Source organism: Schistocerca piceifrons, chromosome 3 (assembly GCF_021461385.2).
Source record: "Schistocerca piceifrons isolate TAMUIC-IGC-003096 chromosome 3, iqSchPice1.1, whole genome shotgun sequence".
Taxonomy (NCBI): domain Eukaryota; kingdom Metazoa; phylum Arthropoda; class Insecta; order Orthoptera; family Acrididae; genus Schistocerca; species Schistocerca piceifrons.
Window position 1 is genome coordinate 357,906,867 of NC_060140.1, and position 24,362 is coordinate 357,931,228.

Consider the following 24,362-nt stretch of genomic DNA (forward strand, 5'->3'; position numbering starts at 1 on the left):
TCAGCAAATCATCACTTTCTGGTACAAAATTCGAACTTGTTAACACGACGAAAACATATGATGTTGTTTGTTGCATGACTTGATGAATACTAAATATCTGTGACAGATGTCATACCAACCAAACAAAAATAAATTAAGTCTCGTTCATAACAAATGTTCCTTATCGATACATGTGTATCGTAACGCTCATTTCATACCGGTACACCTGGTACAACTGCGTTTCACGAGAAGTGTCATATGTTTATTATATATGTATTATGCTATTGTAAGAGTTTACAATCTGTATAAATTCTCGTATTCTTACATTTCATTCTTATATCAGATGTTAATTCTTAGTCTTATGTTTATTCTGTATGAAGATTTGGTGTATTTCCTTGGATGATACCGATCGTAGAAATATTCGTCGGTATGAATCTCACTCGGTAAAGAATACATAACGGGCCTCTTTTCCAAAAACGGGGGCTTGCAATTCTTTATGAATCACGAGGCACCATAGAAATTTTCCCGGAAACAATTTCATACAATTTTTTCATTCATTTATTGTCTTTTTTCTTTTTAATTCATTCGCCATACAATTAGTAGACGAGTAAACACAACGTTATTTCAGTATAAATTACATAAGGTTCATGTATTAATCTGCCATGGACATGCGTACATAAATGAAAAACTAGCCGTTGTTTTCTCTCATGTGGTCGAGTATCTACCGATAGGCCGAGACAAGTGATCGATTACATTGACCCCTCTTCCACAGAACGAAGTTTCTGGGTTATCAGGTTATGGTACTTGCCATGTTCTCCTCGTAAGTCGTGGATGTGTCGCCGTGGCGTGTTAACGTTCTTGAGTTACAAATCTCTAAGTAGCAACATACCGCTAAATCAAGTGTACAAGATACCCTCCAGAACGTTTTGCAAAGTTTGTAAGGCATGTCTTGACTCCAGAACAGAAACAACGACGTTTAAGGTAATGCGACATGCGAATTCAGTATCCCAAAGAAGTACTCTTCTGAAACTTTCACAAGGATGAATATGAACGTTCTGTAAGTTGTAGGGAAGTGTATTGTTCCTTGGAATCCTTTGCAGACATTCGCCTCTTGCTAACACTATAACAGCAGTTTAATAAAATCTCCTATACCACTTTGGAATGGTAGTATTTCCTTTTTATCTGTTGTAGTCACTTTCCGAAATTAAAAAAATTACGCTGGAAAATTAACGTTTCTCCACATGCGAAAACACGTTCCAACGCACAACAAGATCATGTAACCAGGAACAAATATTCTCCTGATACTTCAAAGCGTTTCGGTAAGAAAAAAAAATCTTATCAGTACTGTACTTCGTCATTTAATCATCACATTAATTACCCCACTAAACACCAATAATCGGTAAGTGAGATCAAAAGTAGACAAAGTAGTGTCAAAAAAGCAATATAAACCGAAATACATTTCCAAACTGAAGCCATTGGAAACTGAAATAGACTTCCATTTTCAAGATAGTTAAATTCTTAGACATTAACGAAAATCAGTTAATTTGCAAGTATCACAAGTTTCAACGAAGTATTTCTTAAAATTTTGTAAAATTTTACTTGCCATAACGGTCTATACATAAGAATTAACGAAAAGCTTTACTATATTATACTTTATTATATAGAACTTTAATGTGTAGAACTCTAAATATTAACAAATTCTACGCAAGACGCAACTTCATGCCTAACAACAAAAACTGTACAAAATGGTGGAAACTGCTTGGGGCGCTGTCTCGTACGCATTCCTTTATGTGACTCTAAAATCAGCCACTAGCCTGAAGTTCCGACCAAAAACGTCATTATGTGTTCATAGGTCCAGTACAGTACTCTTCCCTATTCAAGTTGTGAGAGACATGTAAAGCGCGTGGAGCATTAAAGTCACCAACCCTTTTTTTAAATTAATACAGTCTCGATACTTTTTGCAAGAACGGGGCACATTATTTCCGTGTCCTACTTCTTTCTAAATTCCTACCTATAAAATGAATCACAGATTTCTATAGGTATAAGAGACCTCCGATAGAAACGTTAGCATAAATAGTTTTCCTATATTTGCGATTAATTTTCTCTTTACGTCACTCTCTGAACGAAACATTACTAATTGGTTATTTTGGAAAGAACACAGTCAAGTTCTCTTCCAATACGAGAATATCTTCCGTCTGTGATGGCCCCGCCTCAACGGAAACTTGAGCTTTGATTGCATTTCAGTGTCTTCGAAAAGCTATTATGAAATTAAAATTGTATACATCAGGTATACAATACATTACAAAAACTAAATTTTCTTCCACAATCATTATTTTCTTATAAATGTATCCTTCGTTGTTGTATCCATTACCCAATGCCACCAATTTAGACGTGGTATGACACCATCTACACGTAATTACTAGTAACGAATGGTGTAATCAACACTCGCGATGTATACTTGCTCTATCCTCCCAGAACTTTAAGCATACTTCAGCCTCTGAACAGTAATTATACTAATGTTACCAAAGCAAATGCTTCAGTAAACTAACTGAGGCAGCTAATCAGGCTTCAAAAACGCTCTCATTTTTTGTTTAATGCACTTACTACTTTTATCTTTACCATTTCAGTAAATAGTTACACCATCATATAGGATAGCCATCATCACCACCATCATCTAAAACAGTTTTGTATCTCATGGGTTCCAACACTTGAAATGCTATCACTTTTTTATCTGTTGATATTCTCATTCCATATTAGGCTGCAATTTGAACCTTTTTCTCCATATTCTCCTATTATAATTCCATTATCAGGAAATATCATCGTCATAGCACTGAAGTTATCACTTCTTAATACTTCATTCAACAGAATCAATCGTTTACGAATGATATAGCCAATATAAACATTGGAAAGGTTGGGGAAGAGTGGGGCGCCTTGTCTGACTCATTGATTAATATCGGCCGTCTATCCCCGTCCTTACAGTACGGGTGCTTATTTTATTATTTTTGTACAATGACTAAAATGCCGTAATGCTGCATCTCCCATTTGTGCAGAATAGTATTAATCAATGTCTTTATTTTCGTCGATGTTAATAATTAAAATTTTGTAGGATTTAGATCTTCTCCGTTATTTGTATTTTACTAGCATTATCCTGAGTTGTAAATAATTACAGCTCTTTAAAGAATTTCGCTTCTTCTCAACTTTTCTTCTTTAAAATCCGGCAACCATTAGATTAATCACTCTTGACTTCTAGACGAGAATAACAGTATTTTCAAGGGTAATCCACTACTTAGTGTTATAATCCAATACTTAATGTTACAATGTCCTCTTTTATTTTCAGTTATATTTGTTTTTACTCCACCTTTCGTTAACGACGCAGTGACGTACAAAAGGATCGTTCAGTTTTCCGTACCAGAACAAATGTTTGTATTCGAAACATTGTACTAAGGATGAACAGTAAAATACATCACTATTATTTACTTATATCTTCAAAAACTGCAATACTTTGTAGGTATGATTTATCGTTCGTGTTGTGCTTTTGTCAAAAGACGAACGTGAATTTCCTTTCCTTCCAAATTCTGAAGTATCATAAAAGTTGATAGAAGATACTGTGTTGTCCAATGAATGAAAAATCAGCTCTCCTACTTGGATGATCGTGTTCGGAGCGCCGGTAACATGTTGTTTGTCTGGTTCACTTTGATTCTGTGAACACATTCTTGCTCCACTGAGAATAACAGAAGCTACAAACTGCGGGAAACGAAATCCTGTATTGGTGCGATTAATTGCAACATGCTCCCTTTCCCATTAGAATTTGGGATGGTTGATGCGTAATCTGCATGGCTTACATAAACATAAACCACTGAATATTAATCTAGATCTACATGTAAATACGACGGCTAAACGAAAGCAGTGCTGATGCCATCGCACTTTAGCACCCTTCCCAATTCCCCACCCCCTCGACACCTGCTTGCCCACGTCTCCCAAAGAACGATTCCGCTACTATTAGTGAACAGCTGGTGATTAGGATGCGGATTTCTGTTTCAAACTATAAAAGTTTATTACTCTCCTCACAACAGAGTGGTAATTTCATTGCATAGATTATTAAACGGCTGGAACCATAGGCTAACAGACAGTATTGGATATGCGCATCGCTTGATATGACCGCCGTAAATCTATTTTTTGTTAGAATACAACACTGTGATAATAGTACACAACTGAAGTCGAAGAGAAGGCCAGATTAGAAGGTTAGTTTATGATTTGCAGTTAAATACTTGGCAGTGCTCCTGCTATCGTTACTATATCAAGAATGAGTACCATATGTTTAACACAATATACAGGTAACAGCTATCCATCGTACACAGCTTAACGCTTTCAATAGCAATAACCGAGATCTATTTTCGACAGTCAAAATGAATTAGTACGAAACCAGTGTTACAATTCGTGGTGGTCCAAGGATTAATAACACAGTAAGCCAACATTGTCACTCATTGACTCAGAAAACTACCCATCTGTAATAATCATCCCTGACAGTCTCTATGCGTTCTTTTTAGTACCATGAAAGTACCCTGAGGCGGGTCTCTGAAACACTGAAAAGAATTACCCTGTTTCAGGACAAAGAACATCAAAATTCGCGTCTTTTACTATAGCACATACCAATTTTTCTGAATGTTCCAAACATTTGTCACCATTTTACGTTGTCTGACGGTTTTTGTAGGTGGCCAAATCTTAGAAAAGCATCTTCGGTTTTTCTTTCTCTGCTATTAACAAGAACAACAGCTGATATGCTGATATACTAGACCATACAGGTATGGTAGTCACAGCATATTTGCCTAATAAGCAGGAAATCTAGGATCAAGTCCTGACCTGAGACCGAATTTTAATTCATTACTTCAGCTTCTGTCCTTACCTAATGATTTTGTACTGTCAAGATTATACCTCAGATATTTAAATTGAGTTATTATTTGATTTTTTGTCCATTTATTGAAATTTTTGCTCATTGGTTTTAATCCTTGGAATGCCATCACCTTATCTTTGTTTGTCACAACACATGTAGCAGCGAACTGCTGCTGCAGTTTCTGTCTGCTTTTTTTTTTTCCATTTGGCCGGCTACGGCTTAGTTGTCATGAAGCAGAAAACTTGTAAACTTACGTTGCAAATAATGCAAGTATCACCCTGTGCGATAACTGTCGCTGACGTGGCACGTTGCTTGCCTGTCCGCAGAGTACCTCATGTCGGGCAGCCCGCGCACGTACCCAGCCAAGCCGCCCAAGTCCCCCGCGGGGGCAGCGGCCGCCGCCGTCACCGCCGCCGGTGCCAAGGATTTCCTGCAGGCGGACAGCATCGCCGCCTCCAAGAACAACACCATCTCCAGCCAGCACCGGTGAGTACCTGTGTTTGGCACACTCTCCCAGCGGGCTGCTGAACTCCCATCCATGAGCGACATTTTATTTACTTGGCTGGTATGTTTCAGCTAGCGAGGGAACACGCAAGTGCCTTAATCCGAATTCTCAGAAACTTCGCTCAGTGGAGGAGGAGCCAAAATAAGCGAACATGTATCCGTAGATACTTGACCGTTTCTGAGAAAATAACATTTAAAGGTTTGGACGTACTTTAGATGTCACTAAGAATGCGATAAGATTTGCTCAACGGGCGGCATAATGGCTAGCGCCGCGGCTTACCACTTCTGCGTCCCTTGTTCGAAACCTGATTAATGTTTTTATTTTATTTCATTCATTTATCTACCAGGGTCCGCAGAAAATTTCTACAACAGTGTTTCTCTGAATATGGGTCAAATGCCTCTAAGCACTATGGGACTTAACATCTGAGGTCATCAGTCCCCTACACTTAGAACTACTTAAACCTAACTAACCTAAGGACATCACACACATCCATGCCCGAGGCAGGATTCGAACCTGGGACCGTAGCAGCAGCGCGGTCCCGGACTGAAGCGCCTAGAACCGCTCGGCCACAGAAGGTAGGCTAAATGTTTCTTATCAATATTATTGTTGCAAAATACGTGTCATACATTTACTATACAATATATGTGTATATGGTATTTTGGGGGATTACAACCCTTTTAAATTCTCATATTTCCATATTTTACTCTTAACGTGGTGCATTCCCTTGGATGATACCGATCGTAGAAACATTCAGAACACAAAAGATCCATACACGACGAGCTTCGAGTATGGCAATTTTTCCACAGTGACATTTCTTCTTATGATCCTCTCGTGAAAGGAACGTCGTTAACATTGCTGAAGATTTCACGTGTTGGCAATAATTTCGAGGCAAACCACGCACAGTGATCACTTTTCCGAAAACTGGTGCTTGCAGTTGACTGTGAATCAAGATACACTACAGGAATTTCACCGAAAAGAGGTTCAAATAATTTCTCCATTTATTCATTTATTTTTCTTTTCTCGTAATTTTTTAATTCATTCACCACACACACAATTAGTAGACTAATAAGAACGACGTTATTTCAGTTTAAATTGGAAAACATTTGTGCACTAATCTCCTACGGACGTGCGTAGATAAATGAAAAATCAAAGTAGAAGTAAAATAATAAGCGAATTTTGAACGGAGGAAGCGAAAATGTGAAATCGCGACGTTAGCCACTGTGCCACCGGTTTAGTTGATCTACTTACTCTCGAAGAGGCAAATATAGCGCCTAGAAAACTTTGACCGTAGTTTTCTGAGAGACTGTGAATATCTGCGCATAAGCCGCGACACGTGTTCGGTTGATTGACACCTCTTCCACCGAAGTTTCTGCGAAACCAGGTTATGGCACTTGCCGTGTTCTCCTCGTAAGTACATATCATACATTGTTGAAGATCTAATGCGAAATGTACAGTAGTCTCCATCGCACTACAGCCGCGGTGACAGTATCACCTCCCTGGGTAACGGCTCCTGTCGAAAGAGGGAGACCTAAGTACATGGTGCAGTGACAAGTACAGGAACCGAGAGCACGCCGGCTAAAGCAGCATTATGCAATATTTATCATATTACCTTTCAAATGAATTATGTACGAAATAATATAACTAATGTTGAAAAAATGTAAATTAAAGAAAAGCATGAGCGGGACTCGATCCAGCAATCCACCGATTTCTGAGCTTGAACGCTACACACACACACACACACACACACACACACACACACACACACACCACGGCCAACTAGTGCTCAACAGCGATTTTCTCGAATTAGCGTAAGCGGTACGCCTTACTGCTTGCACATTACGTCATCCTAATGGACTATTGTAAGTGTAGAAAATTTACGGTGAATCCGTGGTCCGAATGTCGTGGCCTCCCCTAGTGAGTCAGGAATATATCTTGCGTATCAATGTGAGTGAACGTATGGAGTCAGGAATTACTGAGAAGTAAAAAAAACAGATTCACTTTTATATGGCTTGTCCTTCTTGTTAGTTAGTCTATTCATTATTTTAATGTGTTCTCAGGTTTTTTTTATATCGTCGCTGCGTTCCTGTGTGCTCCATAATTCTAATATGTGCTGCAGGTGTTAGCGAATGAAAGAGGTCATATTTACCATTTCTTGTAGGTTATATTGCTGATTTAGCTACATTTACTGTCAATGTTTATGAATTTGTTATACGTATGGTTCGCCGATCTTATGAGTATATTCTGGATCTTGAAGAAGTGGGCACTCAGAAAGGCATTATGGTTCACATTTATGAAGTTACCCTTCTCACACGAGTCAAACATTTGATAGGTTGGTGACCCTGTTAATTGCAGATAGTGTTAATGGTAGGTGGTGTTGGAGGCAGCTGAGATTTGACGCCTTTATTCGGGTGCCTAAATAAAGTGGATACCCGTCAAACCAGGGTGACATTATTTATACGAGTATAAACATGCAGACTGGACCCAAACATTTCTATGTTCAGGAATATTTTCAGTCTACATTTGAACTACACAAGTTACACAAACCAAAGAAATATAACTGTGGGTAGGGAGTATCAATTAACGAATAAGAGGGTACTTTGAGATTTAAAGAGTACCAAAATTATGCCGTTAATCTCCAGCTGCAAAATACTCATACTTCGTGATGGCATCCTTGGACTTTTTCCTAAAAGAGTGAAATATGTATGAAACTTTCAGGTTTCGATTGTTAGCTCCATGTCATGTGCAAGGTGAAAGTGGCTGACTTTTGGGAATCGGTGTAGGGATCTCCTTAAAGTTTCCACTAGTGACATAAATTTTGGACGTCAAAAAGATACCCCAAATGAAATTATGTCAATCAACTGCACACACTTTGTAGATGCTAACGGTATTAGCATATTTGTATCCTGCAAGAGCAACAGGGACATATAATCTTGCTGCTGGCAGTTAATACTATCCCAAATATTTACCTATCTTCTGACAAAATTACTCAATCATTTTTAAAATACGTCAGGTCCCCTGAATTGGAAGATAAGCATTTACGATGAAGAGGTGTATAAAATCATCCCAAATATCGAGAACTTAATTCTGATTTTAACTGTAGCTGTGCCATCAAGAAAGTTGCAGCTAACAACAGACCCGTTTGTTTATAACGGGAATGCCTTCAAACCCCTGCTCAAGTGTCTCTGGCGCTATGTACTCAGCCGCATCCGTCAGTTGTCAGTCAGTCTTCAAGTAGGAAATCACTTTCAGAGCGAAGAAAATCAGTTAAGCTGTAACCTTTTTTTTTTTTGTGGCTTTTGAGAAAGAAGTCTCGCATTATCCAAGTGTGGCGTAAGTCGAAACGTCCAGAACGTTTGGCTTTAATTACAGTACGAGTACATGATGATCAGTTATTTTATGTCTTATTTCCATAGAGCTAAAGATGGCTCAGTGGATCCGACATTGGTCGTACCCTCAGACATGCATGAAATCTAGACGGACAATAAAACTTTGTTGTGAATAAGTAATTTATATTTACATCATGGCTGCATTTGATTCCTTTGCCTGTTTAATAGAAGAATGGATAACTGACTCACGCTGGGAAATAAACTACACTCATGCTCATAAACTAAAGATAATGCTGATACGTGGTGAAACAACGCTCTGGTGGGCGGTTTGCGGGTTTAAATCACCTCGGGGTATGACAATGCGGTGCATTTGACCTGCGGTCGTCGCACGGTGGCGCTGGCAGAAGACCACATACGCAGAAGTCTGTTGGTGCATGTCAGAGTGCGGTGCAGCAAGTACGTGTGGAGACGTTTTCAGACGTGCTAATGGAGACTGTGTGTTGAAAATGGCTCAAAGAACACATATTGAGGACGTTACGAGGGGTAGAATACTAGGGTGACTGGAGGCTCGTCAAATACAGCAGGTCGTAGGACGGGCCCTCCGTGTGCCACAAAATGTGATCTCAAGATTATGGCAACGATTCGAGCAGACAGGAAACGTATCCAGGCGCTACAGTACGGGACGTCCACAGTTTACAGCGCCACAAGAAGACCGATATCTCACCAGTGCCCGCAGACGGCCCCAGAGTACTGCAGGTAGCCTTGCTAGGGACCTTACCGCAGCCACTGGAACAGTTGTGTCCAGACACACAGTCTACAGACGACTGAACAGACATGGTTTACTCACTCGGAGACCTGCAAGGTGCATTTCACTGACCCCTGGTCACAGGAGAGCCCGTAGAGCCTGGTGTCAAGAACACAGTACAAGATCATTGGAACAGTGGTCCCAGGTTATGTTCACGGACGAGTCCAGGTACAGTCTGGGCAGTGATTCTCGTCGGGTTTTCATCTGGCGTGAACCAGGAACCAGATACCAACCCCTTAATGTATGGAGGTCGTGGTTTGATGGCGTGGGGTGGGATTATGTTTGGTGCATGTGCACCCCTGCATGTCTTTGACAGAGGAATTACAACAGGTCAGGTGTATCGGGACGTCATTTTGCACCAGTATGTCCACCTTTTCAGGGAAGCAGTGGGTCCCACCTTCCTCCTGATGAATTATAACGCACGGCCCGATCGAGCTGCCATCATGGAGGAGTATCTTGAAACAGAAGATATCAGGCGAATGGAGTGGCCTGCCTGTTCTCCAGACCTAAACCCCATCGAGAACGTCTGGGATGCTCTCGGTCGAAGTATTGCTGCACGTCTTCAAACACCTAGGACACTTCAGGAGCTCCGACAGGCACTGGTGCAAGAATGGGAGACTATACCCCAACAGCTGCTCGATCACCTGATCCAGAGTATGCCAACTCGTTGTGCGGCCTGTGCACGTGTGCATGGTGATCATATCCCATATTGATATCGCGGTACATGCGCAGGAAACAGTGGCGTTTTGTAGCACATGTGTTTCGGGACGGTTTTCTCAACGTATCACCAATACCGTGCACTTACAGACCTGTGTCGTGTGTGTTCGATATATTCCTATGCTATTAGCGCCGGTTTTGTGTAGTGCCACGTTGTGTGGTACCACATTCTGCAATTATCCTTAATTTATGAACATGAGTGTAGCTGGTGTATGGAAACTTTCTCTCTCAGAACAGACGTCGGAAGGTTCAACGATAGCGAACGATCGCCGTATCATTCTCAGCACACTGGCGTCATCGGATGCGTATGTGGAGGAGCGTGAGGTCAGCAGACAGCTGTCTCAGGCATTGTCAGTCTTTGTGACCAACTCTGCCAGGTAGTCCCTCAGTTGGCATCAAGAGGCAGTCACTCCAGTACGTCAACAGTTCATGTTAGGCCACTTGGTCACCCATCCAAGTGCCAAACAAGTCCAACGGTGCTTAACTTCAGTGACATGATAGGAACTGGTGTGTCCACGACGGCACGTAATTTGAATGACGTATGCAGCTATGCGGCAATTTTAACATCAGTTACATTAATTTATCTATTTTACTGATGGCTGAGATCCATAACTGTAGATTATACTGCTTTAAAAAAGACAGCAATGGGCCACATTCTAAGTATTTTTATTTGTATTTATAAAAGTACATAAAAAGTGGCTGATTGTTGTTTGTCTTAAAGTAATATCACCCTTCCAGTTGTCAGAATTTGTGATTACTTTGTACTTCCACACTTTCCGTCTCGATTAGCGTGGGCATCCCTTAGAAGTGGCTGGAGGTCCACGCGACCCAGTGCTGCCTGGCAGAAAAACTTCGCAACCTCTGCGCCATGACAATCTGTCACCCACAGGCTGGCGCGCCCGGCTCGGTCCGGACACACAACGATCGCGCGTCCGTTGTTTTTGCGCCCGGACAGCGAGGTGGGCTCCTGCCGTGGGCCCGGCCCGGCGTGGCTTGTTTACACAGATCTCTTAGCCGCAGGCCACCCTGGGAGAGGCGCTGCTGGGGGGTTGACTGAGCCGCACTGGATTCACTGGAGGCCCCACAGCCAAGACTCTTTTCTGAGGTCGTCTGTACTACACTTTCTAGTTTCAATTTCTTCTTTTGCACTTTTGCCTCACACGTACTGCGTTGCACACTGAGGTGACAAAAGTCATAGGATACCTGTTACTATCATGTCTGACCTCCTTTTGCCCGCACTGAACTCGCATTCGGGAGGACGACTGTTGAAGCCCACGTCCAGCCATCCAGATATAGGTTTTACGATATTTCCCTAAATCGCTTCAAGCAAATGCCGTGATGGTTCCTCTGAAACAGCACGCCGATTTCCTTTCCCATCCTTGACACAATCCGAGATCGTGCTCCGTCTCTGATGACCTCAATGTCAAATGGTTCAAATGCCTCTGAGCACTATGGGACTTAACATCTGAGGTCATTAGTCCCCTAGAACTTAGAACTACTTAAACCTAACTAACCTAAGGACATCACACACATCCATGCCCGAGGCAGGATTCGAACCTGCGACCGTAGCAGTCGCGCGGTTCCGGACTGAAGCGCCTAGAACCTCAATGTCGACGGGACATTAAATGAATCTTCCTTCCTTCCTCTTGCCTGGCGTAGTGAGGAAGCTCGATGTGGCATAGACTCCAAAAGTCGTTGGAAGTCCTCTGCAAAACAATGAGCTATGCTGCCCCTACAGCAGACCATAACTGTGAAAGTATTACCAGAGCGGGATTTTGTGCACAAACTGACCTGTTGATTATGTTACGTAAATGTTCTGTGTGATTCATATCGGGCGACGTAGGTAGCCAGATCATTCCCTCGAATTGTCCAGAATGTTCTTAAAACCAGTCGAGAGCAATTGTGGTCCAGTAACATGGTGCAGTGTCATCTATAAAAACTCCATTTTTTGGGAACATGATGTCCATGAATGGCTGCAAATGGTCTCCAAATAGCCCAACGTAACCGTTTTCATTCAGTGATCGATTCAGTTGGACCGTACGACGGAGTTCATTCCATGTAAACACAGTCTACACCATCGTGGAGCTACCACCAATTTGCACGGTGCCCTGTTGATAATTTGAGTTCATGACTTCGTCGGGTCTGCGCCACATGCGAACACTATCAACAGCTTTTATCAACTGATATCGAGACTCATCTGACCCGGCCACGGTTCTCCAGTCGTCAAGGGTCCAACCGATGTGGTCACGAGACCAGGAGAGGCACTGCAGGCGATGTCGTGCTGTTAGCAAAGGCACTCGCGTCGGTCGTCTGCTGCCACAGCCCATTAACGTCAGATTTCACTATACTGTCCTAAGGATATCATCGTCGTACGTCGCAGTGGATTTCTGCGGCTATCTCACGCAGTGTTGCTTGTCTGTTAGCACTGCCAACGCTACGCAAATGCCGCTGCTCTCGGCCGTTAAGTGAATACCGATAGCTCTGCGTTGTTCGTGGTATTCCTGGCATACTCTTGACATTGCGGTACGGAATACTGGATTCCCTAACGATTCCCGAAATAGAATGTGTCATTCGTCCAGCTCCAACTACCAGTCCACGTTCAAAGTCTGTTAAACCTCGTCGTGCGGCCATAATCACATCGGATACCTTTTCACACGAATCACCGTGGTACGAACGACAGCCCCACTAATGCGCTGCCCTTTTCTACTTTGTGTACGATACTACAGCCATCTGTTTTTGTGCATATCGCTATCGCATGATTTTTGTCCAGCGGAGCATCCTGGATTTAGGTCACGGAACGATACAAATTTTGCAGCCTAACATTTCGTTACTCCTTCGTCTGTTTAGACACTATGGAAATAGATAATTCTTTGTACTGATACCAGAATATTTTCAAGAAACTGTGTTCAGCGTTTTACCACCTCCGGGGCCCACTACAAATGCGTGTCCAGCAACGAACTTGTGATGTCACACAGTTTCCTCGCCTGACACACATCATGAACGTTCGGCTACTTCCGGGGCCTGGCAGAGAACTAGTATGTGAATGAAAGGTACCCACTGAGATCCTTAACTTTGTCTACGTTATATTTAAACACGCAGCTATAGAGTATTAAATTGGTGTGAAATAGCTACGCGCTCCCCGCCGGAGACATTAACTGGAAGTTGTAAGACATGTAGTGTTACTTGTTGTGACTAATCCAAAAGGCCAGCATATCTCGACAGCCCCGACCGCTTTCAACTGTAGCAGCCGCTTCGACGTACGCGTAGAACATTTAAAGTTGAGTTTCGACTAGTTTAAATATGGTGAAGACATTCAGCCAGTGTAGTGCGTAAGACAAGTTGTTAATGAGAAATGGTTGTAATTTTTCTTCTCTCTGCTACATGGAATTCTACACACGTTCACGTGAGTGGAATAAATCTCTATGACAACTAGAGTTAATGTTTTTGTGGATGAAGTCACTTGTGTCTTACCAACCAAGTTATTTACCCTGCTCTGTTAACGTCCATGGGGTGAAGACTTATTTTCGCGATGCTGTCTTTCATGTATGTATATTTACTGCCGGAAAATGTTAGTACACCTGGAAAGACGAAGTCGATATTGATCTGATGACGGAATACGCTATCTGTGGGATAGCACATGTGCTGATAATGGTTTGAACGTCGTTCGCCAACAGATAGCATAGTAACGTAACTACCAGAACGTCCTCTGTCTCTTCCCTTTAATAGGGAATGCTCACAGCCTGAACGCTCTGTGTGGTGCACACATATGAAGTATGCAGGCAACCTTGCCACGGAGATACACTCGTGCTCTCTATAGCCAACTGAGCGAGTTTGAAAAGGCTAAAATTGTGGTCTTCAGAATGGCGGGATGGTGATTTTTGAGAATTGCCACACCGACCACGTTTCGCAGACTACCGCCAGATTCATGGTACTATATGGGCAGCAGTGGCAGATCGTACAGCCACCGCAGCACAGGTGAGAGGGCTTTTGAAACCAGACATGTCAACATGACGTGTCGTGAACTGGTTATTAACAGTGGAACTACGAGCACGCGCAATTCTAACCCGTCTTCCATTTATGCCTCCTGGTGAGCGCTGTCTCGTAGAGTGCATTCGTCCACAACACACTCGCCCCGTCACTGACATTTTGGTCTGAGGTGCGATAAGCTACAACTCTCGTTCACCTTTGGTGTTTCTGGAAGGGTCGCTAGCCAACACTTGGTACGTGCAGAATATTGTTAGGTCCATTCTCCTGTCGTTCTTGCAACAGGAATGTGAGGTGCTGTTCCAAAATGATAATGGTCGTCCGCACACTGCCCGTGAAACTCAGCTTGCACTGCAAGATGTGCAGCAGCGTCCCTAGCCAACACAATCTCTGGACTTGTCTCCAATCGAACACGTGAGGGATGTGATGGGACGAAACGTGACTCGTGTGATTTGTCAACCAACAGCTCTTAAAGAACTACGTGAACAGGTCGTGGAATAACATGTCCCAGGACAGAATTTGCCACCTCTACCATCGACTGCACGCCTGAGTCAGCACCTGCATTGCCGCCTATGGAGGCCACAACATGTACAAATATGGATGCTTCAGTGTGGGTCAATACGTAGTTCCACAGAACCACCTGTCCTATTGATCTGTCAATACAATCATTTCATGTACTCCATATGCATTGTTGCAACAATAGGTCTTGAGCAAATTGGACACTCCTAAAAGGGCGTACTAAATTTCTTTCCGGCAGTGGAAATATACAGGGTTGATTCGCCTGTCCCTACCTATGAGTTTTGTGCAACCTGCAACATCTTTAAAAGCCACAAGCAAGATTTTCATACCCTGTTCCTCGCTACAGGTAAACTACTAGTCCCGAAAAAAATAAAGATTTCTGCAGTAAATTTAAAGAGTTAAATTTTTTCTGTAATAATTTTTCGCTAGAGGCCATGGTTTTCGAATTATTCAAGAAAAATGTACGAAAGTGACATTCAAACTCGTTTTTCTTGAATAACTTGAAAACCATGGTCTCCAGCGGAAACGTATCCCAGCACAAAATTTTTCTACATCAAACTGCCAACAGAAAGGTCTTGCCTGTTTTTTCGGTTGGACTAAAAGTTTGTCTGTAGCGAGTGGTTTTTCAAGACGTTGCAGTTTGCATAAAACACGAAGCTAGTGGCAGCTGTATCAACCTGCATAGTAAGGTTCCCAGTATCATAAAGTTTGCATTTGGCTGCGATTGCTAACATTGGCGCAACATGCTTCAGGCTGATTTTCACGCGGAGGTAAAATTCTGGTTAGTGCACTGCACTTTAAGTCTACAAGCTATTCAATGATTTATTACAGGTGCTATGACAGAGTAGGGAAGAACTCCCGTTACGCAGATCATGTTACAGTTTTACGGCCATATTCTTGGACGTGTTAAGGGAGCAATGATCATTTATCATTTTCTATATAATTCTAAAGGAGTAACTATGCATTGACTGATCTCACGACAGTAAACAGGGCAAACAGCTGATTAGAGTATTTTACGGACAGTTAATTCTTATGTTCAAACTATTAATTGTTAAAGTCAAGGAAAAGCTCGCTAATTATTTTTTCCAGTCCAACGAAATTAAGTTCAAGAGAATAGGCAAACAGATACTAGGTTGTGTTGTTTTAGTTTTAGTACAGATTTTGACAGTGGCAGAATAGCAATGATTGATAAGTTTTCGAGTGAACGAACAATAGTTACCATGTTATCACTCACAGATTTCTGACGATACGAACGTAATGATAGCACAACAGCCAGTCCTCGAGCAGAGAAAATCTCCGCCCCGGCCGGGAATTGAGCCTGTGCCGCGTCGGTTAGCAGTTCGCCGCGCTGACCGCGCAGCTACCGAGGCTGACTTTTTAAAAATGTTAATGCGTCAGGATTGGCCAGGAGGAGAAAGCAGTAGGCACCCATTGAGGGTGAATAATAAAACATAGTTTAAACTGTGTGATGTTTTAATGCCGTAAAGAGAGGCAGGCCTGGAGAAGCCGCCGAGACTGAATGGGCGGCCGCCCAAGATTGCAGGTGAGGAGGGCGTCTGATCGGTTTGGAAGTTGCCATCAGCAGAGAGCGAACGGCGTGTCCGTTCCCGGCAGCCGTCTGCTGCTCCACCCCCACTTGACCACCTCCAAGCCTCCCTATTGGTCGGTCAGATCGTAAGACGCTTAGTTCGGTAGTGTTACTTCGTCAGCAACACGTACGTTTAACTACTGATGGAACTACACGTGAGTTTCAGGGTGGTTCTATCCGGTTCTGGGCAGTGTGACTGAGACGCTGCAACTTACCGCCAGGCAGAAGGCACTGACGGACATCAAGTGAAAAAATAAAAATCAAACTTTATACTAATAAATCCATTCAGTATCGACCCTCACTGTACGGAAACTTGCACAGTCATGAAATTGGAACACTACACTCAAACGTTACATATTAGAAACACCGACCTAGACTGTCCCAAGACTTCATTGTGGTTGGCGCAATGCAAGTATTAAGTGAAGAGGCTACAGGGATAGTTTTCCCAGCAGATAACTTTATCCAGCGAGAGGCAAAAGTCGATACAGTGACCCAGTGTGACGTCTACTCCAGCGTTATCAGTTAACAAATTAGGCGTTTTCCGCACAAACCACATCATGCACCCGCTTTATAACATGCACACTACTGTATCTTATAAGATTCTCATTTTCTAATTTCTGTTTACTTTACAGCGTCTTGTCCGACAACGAAACCCTACTTAGAGAGAAACGTATTTGATGCTCTCTACACCCCATAAAATGATCCACAGCTACCAGTATATCCCTTTCGCCAAATAATATTGATTTAGTGATACGTCACCTAGACATATCAAACCACCGGTTTTCAACAAGCAAATCTAAGAAAATGCAGGCTGAACGCTGCTATGCAACAACAACAAAACAGAGTATTTACAGCTCATGTGCCATTGATACATCAAGGCATGTTAAAACCGTGTGCCAGATGTTTGTTCGAAAACGTAACAATGCCTGTCGTAGATAATAATCTTAGCCAACGAGCTGTTCAGCCAAGTCTCAGGATGCAGCCTCATACCTTCTATTGTGCCAGTACCTCTCTCCTAGTTTCCCAGTTTGGAACAGTTCCTTTCCTTGCCAATTTCTAACTTGTTTCTTTAATTCTAATCGACGATCGCAAAACCTGCCGTCAGGAGCTATCTCTTGACGATGCCACTTTAGCGTATTTACATTAGGATAACAAAAGGCGTCGTATGTTTTAATCAGATCTGAAGGTAGTCACTATTGGTCGAAATTGGTAACCTAACCCCAACTTTTATGATCATCGACTGGAATCAAAGAAACAAATTCTGTGCTTTCCGGCGCACTGTCTTTGTCGCGATCATGTAGCGGCTTGTAAAAGTTTCTTATTTGTCTTTGGACATGAAAGGGGGAAGATGATTTGCCTGTTAACTTGGAGCTTGGTTTCTAGTTTTTAGGTTCCCTGGGAAGTATGCATAACACGCAGACATAGCATTGTCGAGTAGGTGCTCGTACCATTCCAATCAATGACCACACACCTTGCAGACCGTTTATTAATTTGTGTGAATACCAGATCCGTCCACCTGGTTACTTTTTAAGCAAAGATCGATCTATATTTTTCTCTCGACAGGGTGCATCAACTGCACCATAGTTACCTGACAAAGCCTCTTCGAGTTTATCGAGATCTTTAACAGCGACTCTTATGACGATACTAAGGCCTGCGACCCTCCGCTATCTCATCTCAGCCAGCGCAGTCAGCTGTGCCAACAACAGCAAGTAATTCAAGTTTTAATATGCTGTATGATATCAAAACTAGAACGTGACGTATGTGTGTTCCCAGTTTCACTGTAAGTGGCGCGCCGGAACGCAAACACGGCGCGCATCAGGGTCCCTTCAAATCCCGCGACCCGTCACTCCATCACGTCTTCTTCCCTATGAAGCTGGCAACATTTCCTGTCGCATTTCATCTCGCTGGCGCCTCCAAGCGCACCAGCTTGCTCTCGTAGCAGTACAGTCGACCAATAAAATGGTTTATTCTTCAGACGAAACACAGTGAGAACAAAGCAGTTTCCAGTATCACAACCATCTTAACTCAGTGTGAAATTGCTTTGCTGCAGATCTGCAGCTCTAGATGCAAATATTCATTTCTGAACCAGCTCTTCTATTTATCATCTGAGAATTTTTTCCGCTGTAAATTTTGTATTGTTTCGCCAAAATACATATTACATTCGCTCTCTTTATCTGGTGAACAACTAATAAGGCCTATTTGTTCTTGTCTACTAAGATAAAATATTTTGATTTCCTTAGTTACGATACAAGTGACATGCAACGGCTAGAAGTATAATTATTTATGTGTGTGTGTGTGTGTGTGTGTGTGTGTGTGTGTGTGAGAGAGAGAGAGAGAGAGAGAGAGAGAGAGAGAGAGAGAGAGAGACATTGTTTTAAACAGCAATTATTAAATCACCGTGAAAAGAAAGGAGCGGCTTTCATCATTGGTAAAGTATTATTATTTTTTACTAACCGAAAGTTATTCCTTTTTTTAAAACAAACATAAAATCCGTGCTTTTAAAAAATGTCCTTGAATGTAAAATCTGCTTGCTATTTTGAGATGACATGTTCATTTCCCCCATTAATTTTCTTTCCAAAAACAGAAAACGTTCCATCACAAAAATAACAAAAAAATTATAAAAACTTCTTTGTTAAAAATAAAACTGTATAGTTCGTAAAACATAAAATTCTCCTTCGAATTTAAAATGCACTACTGGTCATTAAAATTCCTACACCACGAAGATGAGGTGCTACCTACGCGAAATTTAACCGACAGGAAAAAGATGCTGTGATATGCAAATGATTAGCTTTTCAGAGAATTCACGCAAGCTTGGCGCCGGTGGCGACACCTAGAACGTGTTGACATGAGGAAAGTTTCCAACCGTTTTCTCATACACAAAGAGCAGTTGGCCGGCGTTGCCTGGTGAAACGTTGTTGTGATGCCTCGTGTAAGGAGGACAAATGCCTATCATCACGTTTCCGACTTTTATAAAGATCAGATTGTGGCCTATCGCTATTGCGGTTTACCGTATCGCAACATTGCTGCTCGCGTTGGTCGAGATCCAATGACTGTTAGCAGAACGGTTGGAATCGGTGGGTTCAGGAGGTCAATACGCAACGCCGTGCTGCATCCCAACGGCCTTGTATCACTAGCAGTAGAGATGACAGGCCACTTATCAGCATGGCTGTAACGGATCGTGCAGCCACGTCTCGATCCATGAGTCGACAGATGGGGACGTTTGCACGACAACAACCAACTGCATGAACAGTTCGACGACGTTCGCAGGAGCATGGACAATCACCTCGGAGACCATGGCAGCGATTACACTTAACGTTGTGAGCAGGTTCATGTCACACAGAGACAACTGCGCAGCCGATCACTGTAAACTGGTAGATCCAAAGATGAACATAGAGGTCTACATACATCGATACTGACTAGTATCTATCATAAGCACATGTGACAGTCATAACAGATGTCCTATATGTTGCTTCTAACAGCAATAACACGTTCAAGACGACGGAAATTCGTTGTGTAAATAAAATATTTTACCAGCAGCTCAAGGCGGTAATACGACATTTTTCAAATATATAAAAGCTGTGGGGCATCACTTTCTGAAAATATTTTGGCACAATGTCTGTAAAAGCTGTTTCATCTCAAAGTTTCCTCTAAATTACTCCACCTAATAACGTCCTGAAATTTAATGAAAGAGGAGATGGTTCGTTCCGTCACATCGCTGAAGGCTTTACTAAAACACACATCAGTCGAAGTCAGCTGCCTAACCTTAACAACATGTTGAGGCGCAGCTTAAACGTAGCGATGCAAAGCAGCGGATCACAGTTGTGAGGATGACTACCCCGAAATACTCTCTTAAACTGAAAAATTACACCACGATGTCGCTCTCATCACACAACGGCTGACAATCAATTTTACAAAGAAAGTTGCACTACAGACATTACATCATTATGCGTCCAAAATTAAATCTTTTTTCTTTTTCTCAGTGTCAGTCAAGTTCCATTAACTGATACAACACGAGCGGAACATCCAAACAGCAGTTCCCTGATAAACGTAAGTTGTGAGTGTTCGGCAGTGGCTCGGATGCAAGTCTGCGGACTGCTGCCTGTTGCTGAGCGGTGTTCACTGACGCGCCAACCTGCCGAACCCGTGTCCAAACTTGCTGGCGAAACTTAATTAAAACCGCTCAGCCGCCTTTCTGGCACCTCCTACCCCTACCCACAACGACCCCGCCAGTCGGTCCAGACGCCTGAGACTCCAGGCCGAAGCTTGCCTCTAGAACTGTAAGGCCGTCGGCACACAGAACGTGCTCTCCAGCGCCAACGTTGAGCGTGCCGAGTTCAGTGTGCTGCTGAACGCCCAGGAACGAAGCGAGTGGTACTTACGGTTCGCATGCCTCAGCGTGGTATACGCGATCGCAGAATGCTCCAGCGGTAGTTGTCAGCTGTATCAGGACTCGTAGGCCACACTGTAATGGAAAGGCGTAAAATCCCTACATCACCTCTATTAAAACGCACATTCCCTCCCTTGCCCATATGCTACTCATGTTGTTCTGTCTGTAGAATACAAATAAAAGCATCAATTCATGGATGTATATTCCGTCTATGCAACTAATTGAAGGCAGTTTATTTATTGCCATACGCTTTTCGCCTTTTTTTTTGGGGGGGGGGGGGGGGGGGAAGTATCTTCAATGCGCTGTAATATACACTCCTGGAAATCGAAATAAGAACACCATGAATTCATTGTCCCAGGAAGGGAAAACTTTATTGACACATTCCTGGGGTCAGATACATCACATGATCACACTGACAGAACCACAGGCACATACACACAGGCAACAGAGCATGCACAATGTCGGCACTAGTACAGTGTATATCCACCTTTCGCAGCAATGCAGGCTGCTATTCTCCCATGGAGACGATCGTAGAGATGCTGGATGTAGTCCTGTGGAATGGCTTGCCATGCCATTTCCACCTGGCGCCTCAGTTCGAGCAGCGTTCGTGCTGGACGTGCAGACCGCGTGAGACGACGCTTCATCCAGTCCCAAACATGCTCAATGGGGGACAGATCCGGAGATCTTGCTGGCCAGGGTAGTTGACTTACACCTTCTAGAGCACGTTGGGTGGCACGGGATACATGCGGACGTGCATTGTCCTGTTGGAACAGCAAGTTCCCTTGCCGGTCTAGGAATGGTAGAACGATGGGTTCGATGACGGTTTGGATGTACCGTGCACTATTCAGTGTCCCCTCGACGATCACCAGTGGTGTACGGCCAGTGTAGGAGATCGCTCCCCACACCATGATGCCGGGTGTTGGCCCTGTGTGCCTCGGTCGTATGCAGTCCTGATTGTGGCGCTCACCTGCACGGCGCCAAACACGCATACGACCATCATTGGCACCAAGGCAGAAGCGACTCCCATCGCTGAAGACGACACGTCTCCATTCGTCCCTCCATTCACGCCTGTCGCGACGCCACTGGAGGCGGGCTGCACGATGTTGGGGCGTGAGCGGAAGACGGCCTAACGGTGTGCGGGACCGTAGCCCAGCTTCATGGAGACGGTTGCGAATGGTCCTCGCCGATACCCCAGGGGCAACAGTGTCCCTAATTTGCTGGGAAGTGGCGGTGCGGTCCCCTACGGCACTGCGTAGGATCCTACGGTCTTGGCGTGCATCCGTGCGTCGCTGCGGTCCGGTCCCAGGTCGACGGGCACGTGCACCTTCCGCCGACCACTGGCGACAACATCGATGTACTGTGGAGACCTCACGCCCCACGTGTTGAGCCATTCGGCGGTACGTCCACCCGGCCTCCCGCATGCCCACTATACGCCCTCGCTCAAAGTCCGTCAACTGCACATACGGTTCACGTCCACGCTGTCGCGGCATGCTACCAGTGTTAAAGACTGCGATGGAGCTCCGTATGCCACGGCAAACTGGCTGACACTGACGGCGGCGGTGCACAAATGCTGCGCAGCTAGCGCCATTCGACGGCCAACACCGCGGTTCCTGGTGTGTCCGCTGTGCCGTGCGTGTGATCATTGCTTGTACAGCCCTCTCGCAGTGTCCGGAGCAAGTATGGTGGGTGTGACACACCGGTGTCAATGTGTTCTTTTTTCCATTTCCAGGAGTGTATTATTCTTTTTATACATACAATAAAACTATTGTGAGGTAGATACAATATGCTGCTATGTTACATTTTGCCGCGTTTGGCTGATGTTTTTTAGGTTAGAATCAACTTTTGTAGCACCAATTTCGTAATATGAAATTATCGTTCGGTGTTACTTACGATGATACATCCACACACACACACACACACACACACACGCAAATGTCCATTTAAAAAAATCATCCTAAGAAAGAACGACACAACTGCACACAGGAAATACATACATACACAAACACACATACACACACACACACACACACACACACACACACACACACACACACACACAACAAATGAAAAAATTAAACCACACCCACAACACAAACAAAAGACGGCAGACAAACACGTAACAAAACACACACACACACAACAAATGAAAAATATTAAACCACACCCACAACACAAACAAAAGACGACAGACAAACACATAACAACAGTTGGAAACACTACACACCGAAAACACACGTATGTTGATCACAAAATGGAAAGTGCAAGTGATATATGCGATGTGACAAACGTGGGTGAAAGATCGCCAGAAATTGGCCAGCTGCAGCGTGGGAAGTAACGAATACATCCCCAAGACTACACGCACGAGTGAACAGCGCTGGAAATCGTAATACCGAACGACAATTTCACATTACGAAATTTGTGCTACAAAAGTTGATTCTAACCTAAAAAACAAAGCAAAACACTGAAAAATGTAACATAGCAGATTATTGTATCTGTATTTTATGTTTATTGTATGTGTAAAAATAACATGTATGACAGGCCACTGAAGATGCTTCCCAAATAAAAGAAGCGAAACGAGTATGGAAAAAAACAAACTGCCTCCAATTAGTTTCATAGATGGAACATACCTCCACGAATTTGAAGCAACTAAGGAAAGACGGGAAACAGAATAAATGACGAAAAAACATAAGTATTCATGAACATGTTAAAAGACAGACAGGGAAGTACCGCGTCCAGCCAATAAGGATACCGACTAATAAAAGTTCCGTTTCAAACAGTGGGAACAAATTGGCGATATTTCTGCACATGAGATAAAAATTATTTCATCGTTTCCATTTTTAATAAAACCCTAACGTCACTCTTACTAGGTTACTGTTCATATTCAGTATCAGAATCTTTGCAACATGTGAAATGCAAAACTTAAAACAAGAAAGTGAAAGTATCTTACTGCGAGTAGTGCAACCCGTCTCGTAGCTTAACCCAGTTGAACAAACTCACTTCCCAGAAAATTCGCAGTTGCACTCATAATTACATGACATCGAATATTACAGAATATACTTTCATTAAACTAATAACAAAGTATCAGAACCTACTAGAAAATGCCAACTTGATACCTCTACTCAGTACGCTACGCCAACCATGAACGGTAAGCAGTCATAGTCACCGTCTTACTATCTCTTGAAAGCTTCGATCTTGTACATATTATTAACTGACATCTAATCAAAACAAATTTTACCAACTACAAAGCGTTTCTGGTGGATCCTCATTGTGCCATTACCCTCAAACTGCACTATATCTATAATACGCAAATGACTGTAATTATTTAACCACCAACATGAAGAGTCCAGTCATTTTACTACAACAAGTCGGACAACTGATGACGAGTTTTCGAGAGATCTTCATTTTGGCGGTGTTTACACCCAAACCTCCAGATGTCAGACACTCAGATCGATACTAAACGTTGTATGTCGATAGAGTATGAACCAAAACAACGACTTAGTGCGTGTTGTATGCTGTTATTCCGTGGAACATGCGTAAACGGTAATTAAAAGTATCACCAGAGCTACGTATGACAGGAAAAGCGTACCTGCGAGTGATCGTATTGGTAATCTCGTGTGGGTGAGAAGGTACAGTTTTCAGACACCAGTGATGACAACTTTTT

At 43.1% G+C, this 24,362-nt stretch overlaps 1 protein-coding gene across 1 annotated transcript in view; it reads left to right on the plus strand.

The window, feature by feature from the left end:
• The first annotated feature begins 5,204 nt into the window (after window positions 1–5,204).
• Window positions 5,205–24,362, plus strand: part of LOC124788659 — a 106,338-nt gene continuing 87,180 nt past the window's right edge. The window contains exon 1 of the mRNA XM_047255934.1: window positions 5,205–5,356. Within this exon, the coding sequence (XP_047111890.1) occupies window positions 5,205–5,356 (152 nt within the window). The remainder of the gene's footprint in view (window positions 5,357–24,362) is intronic.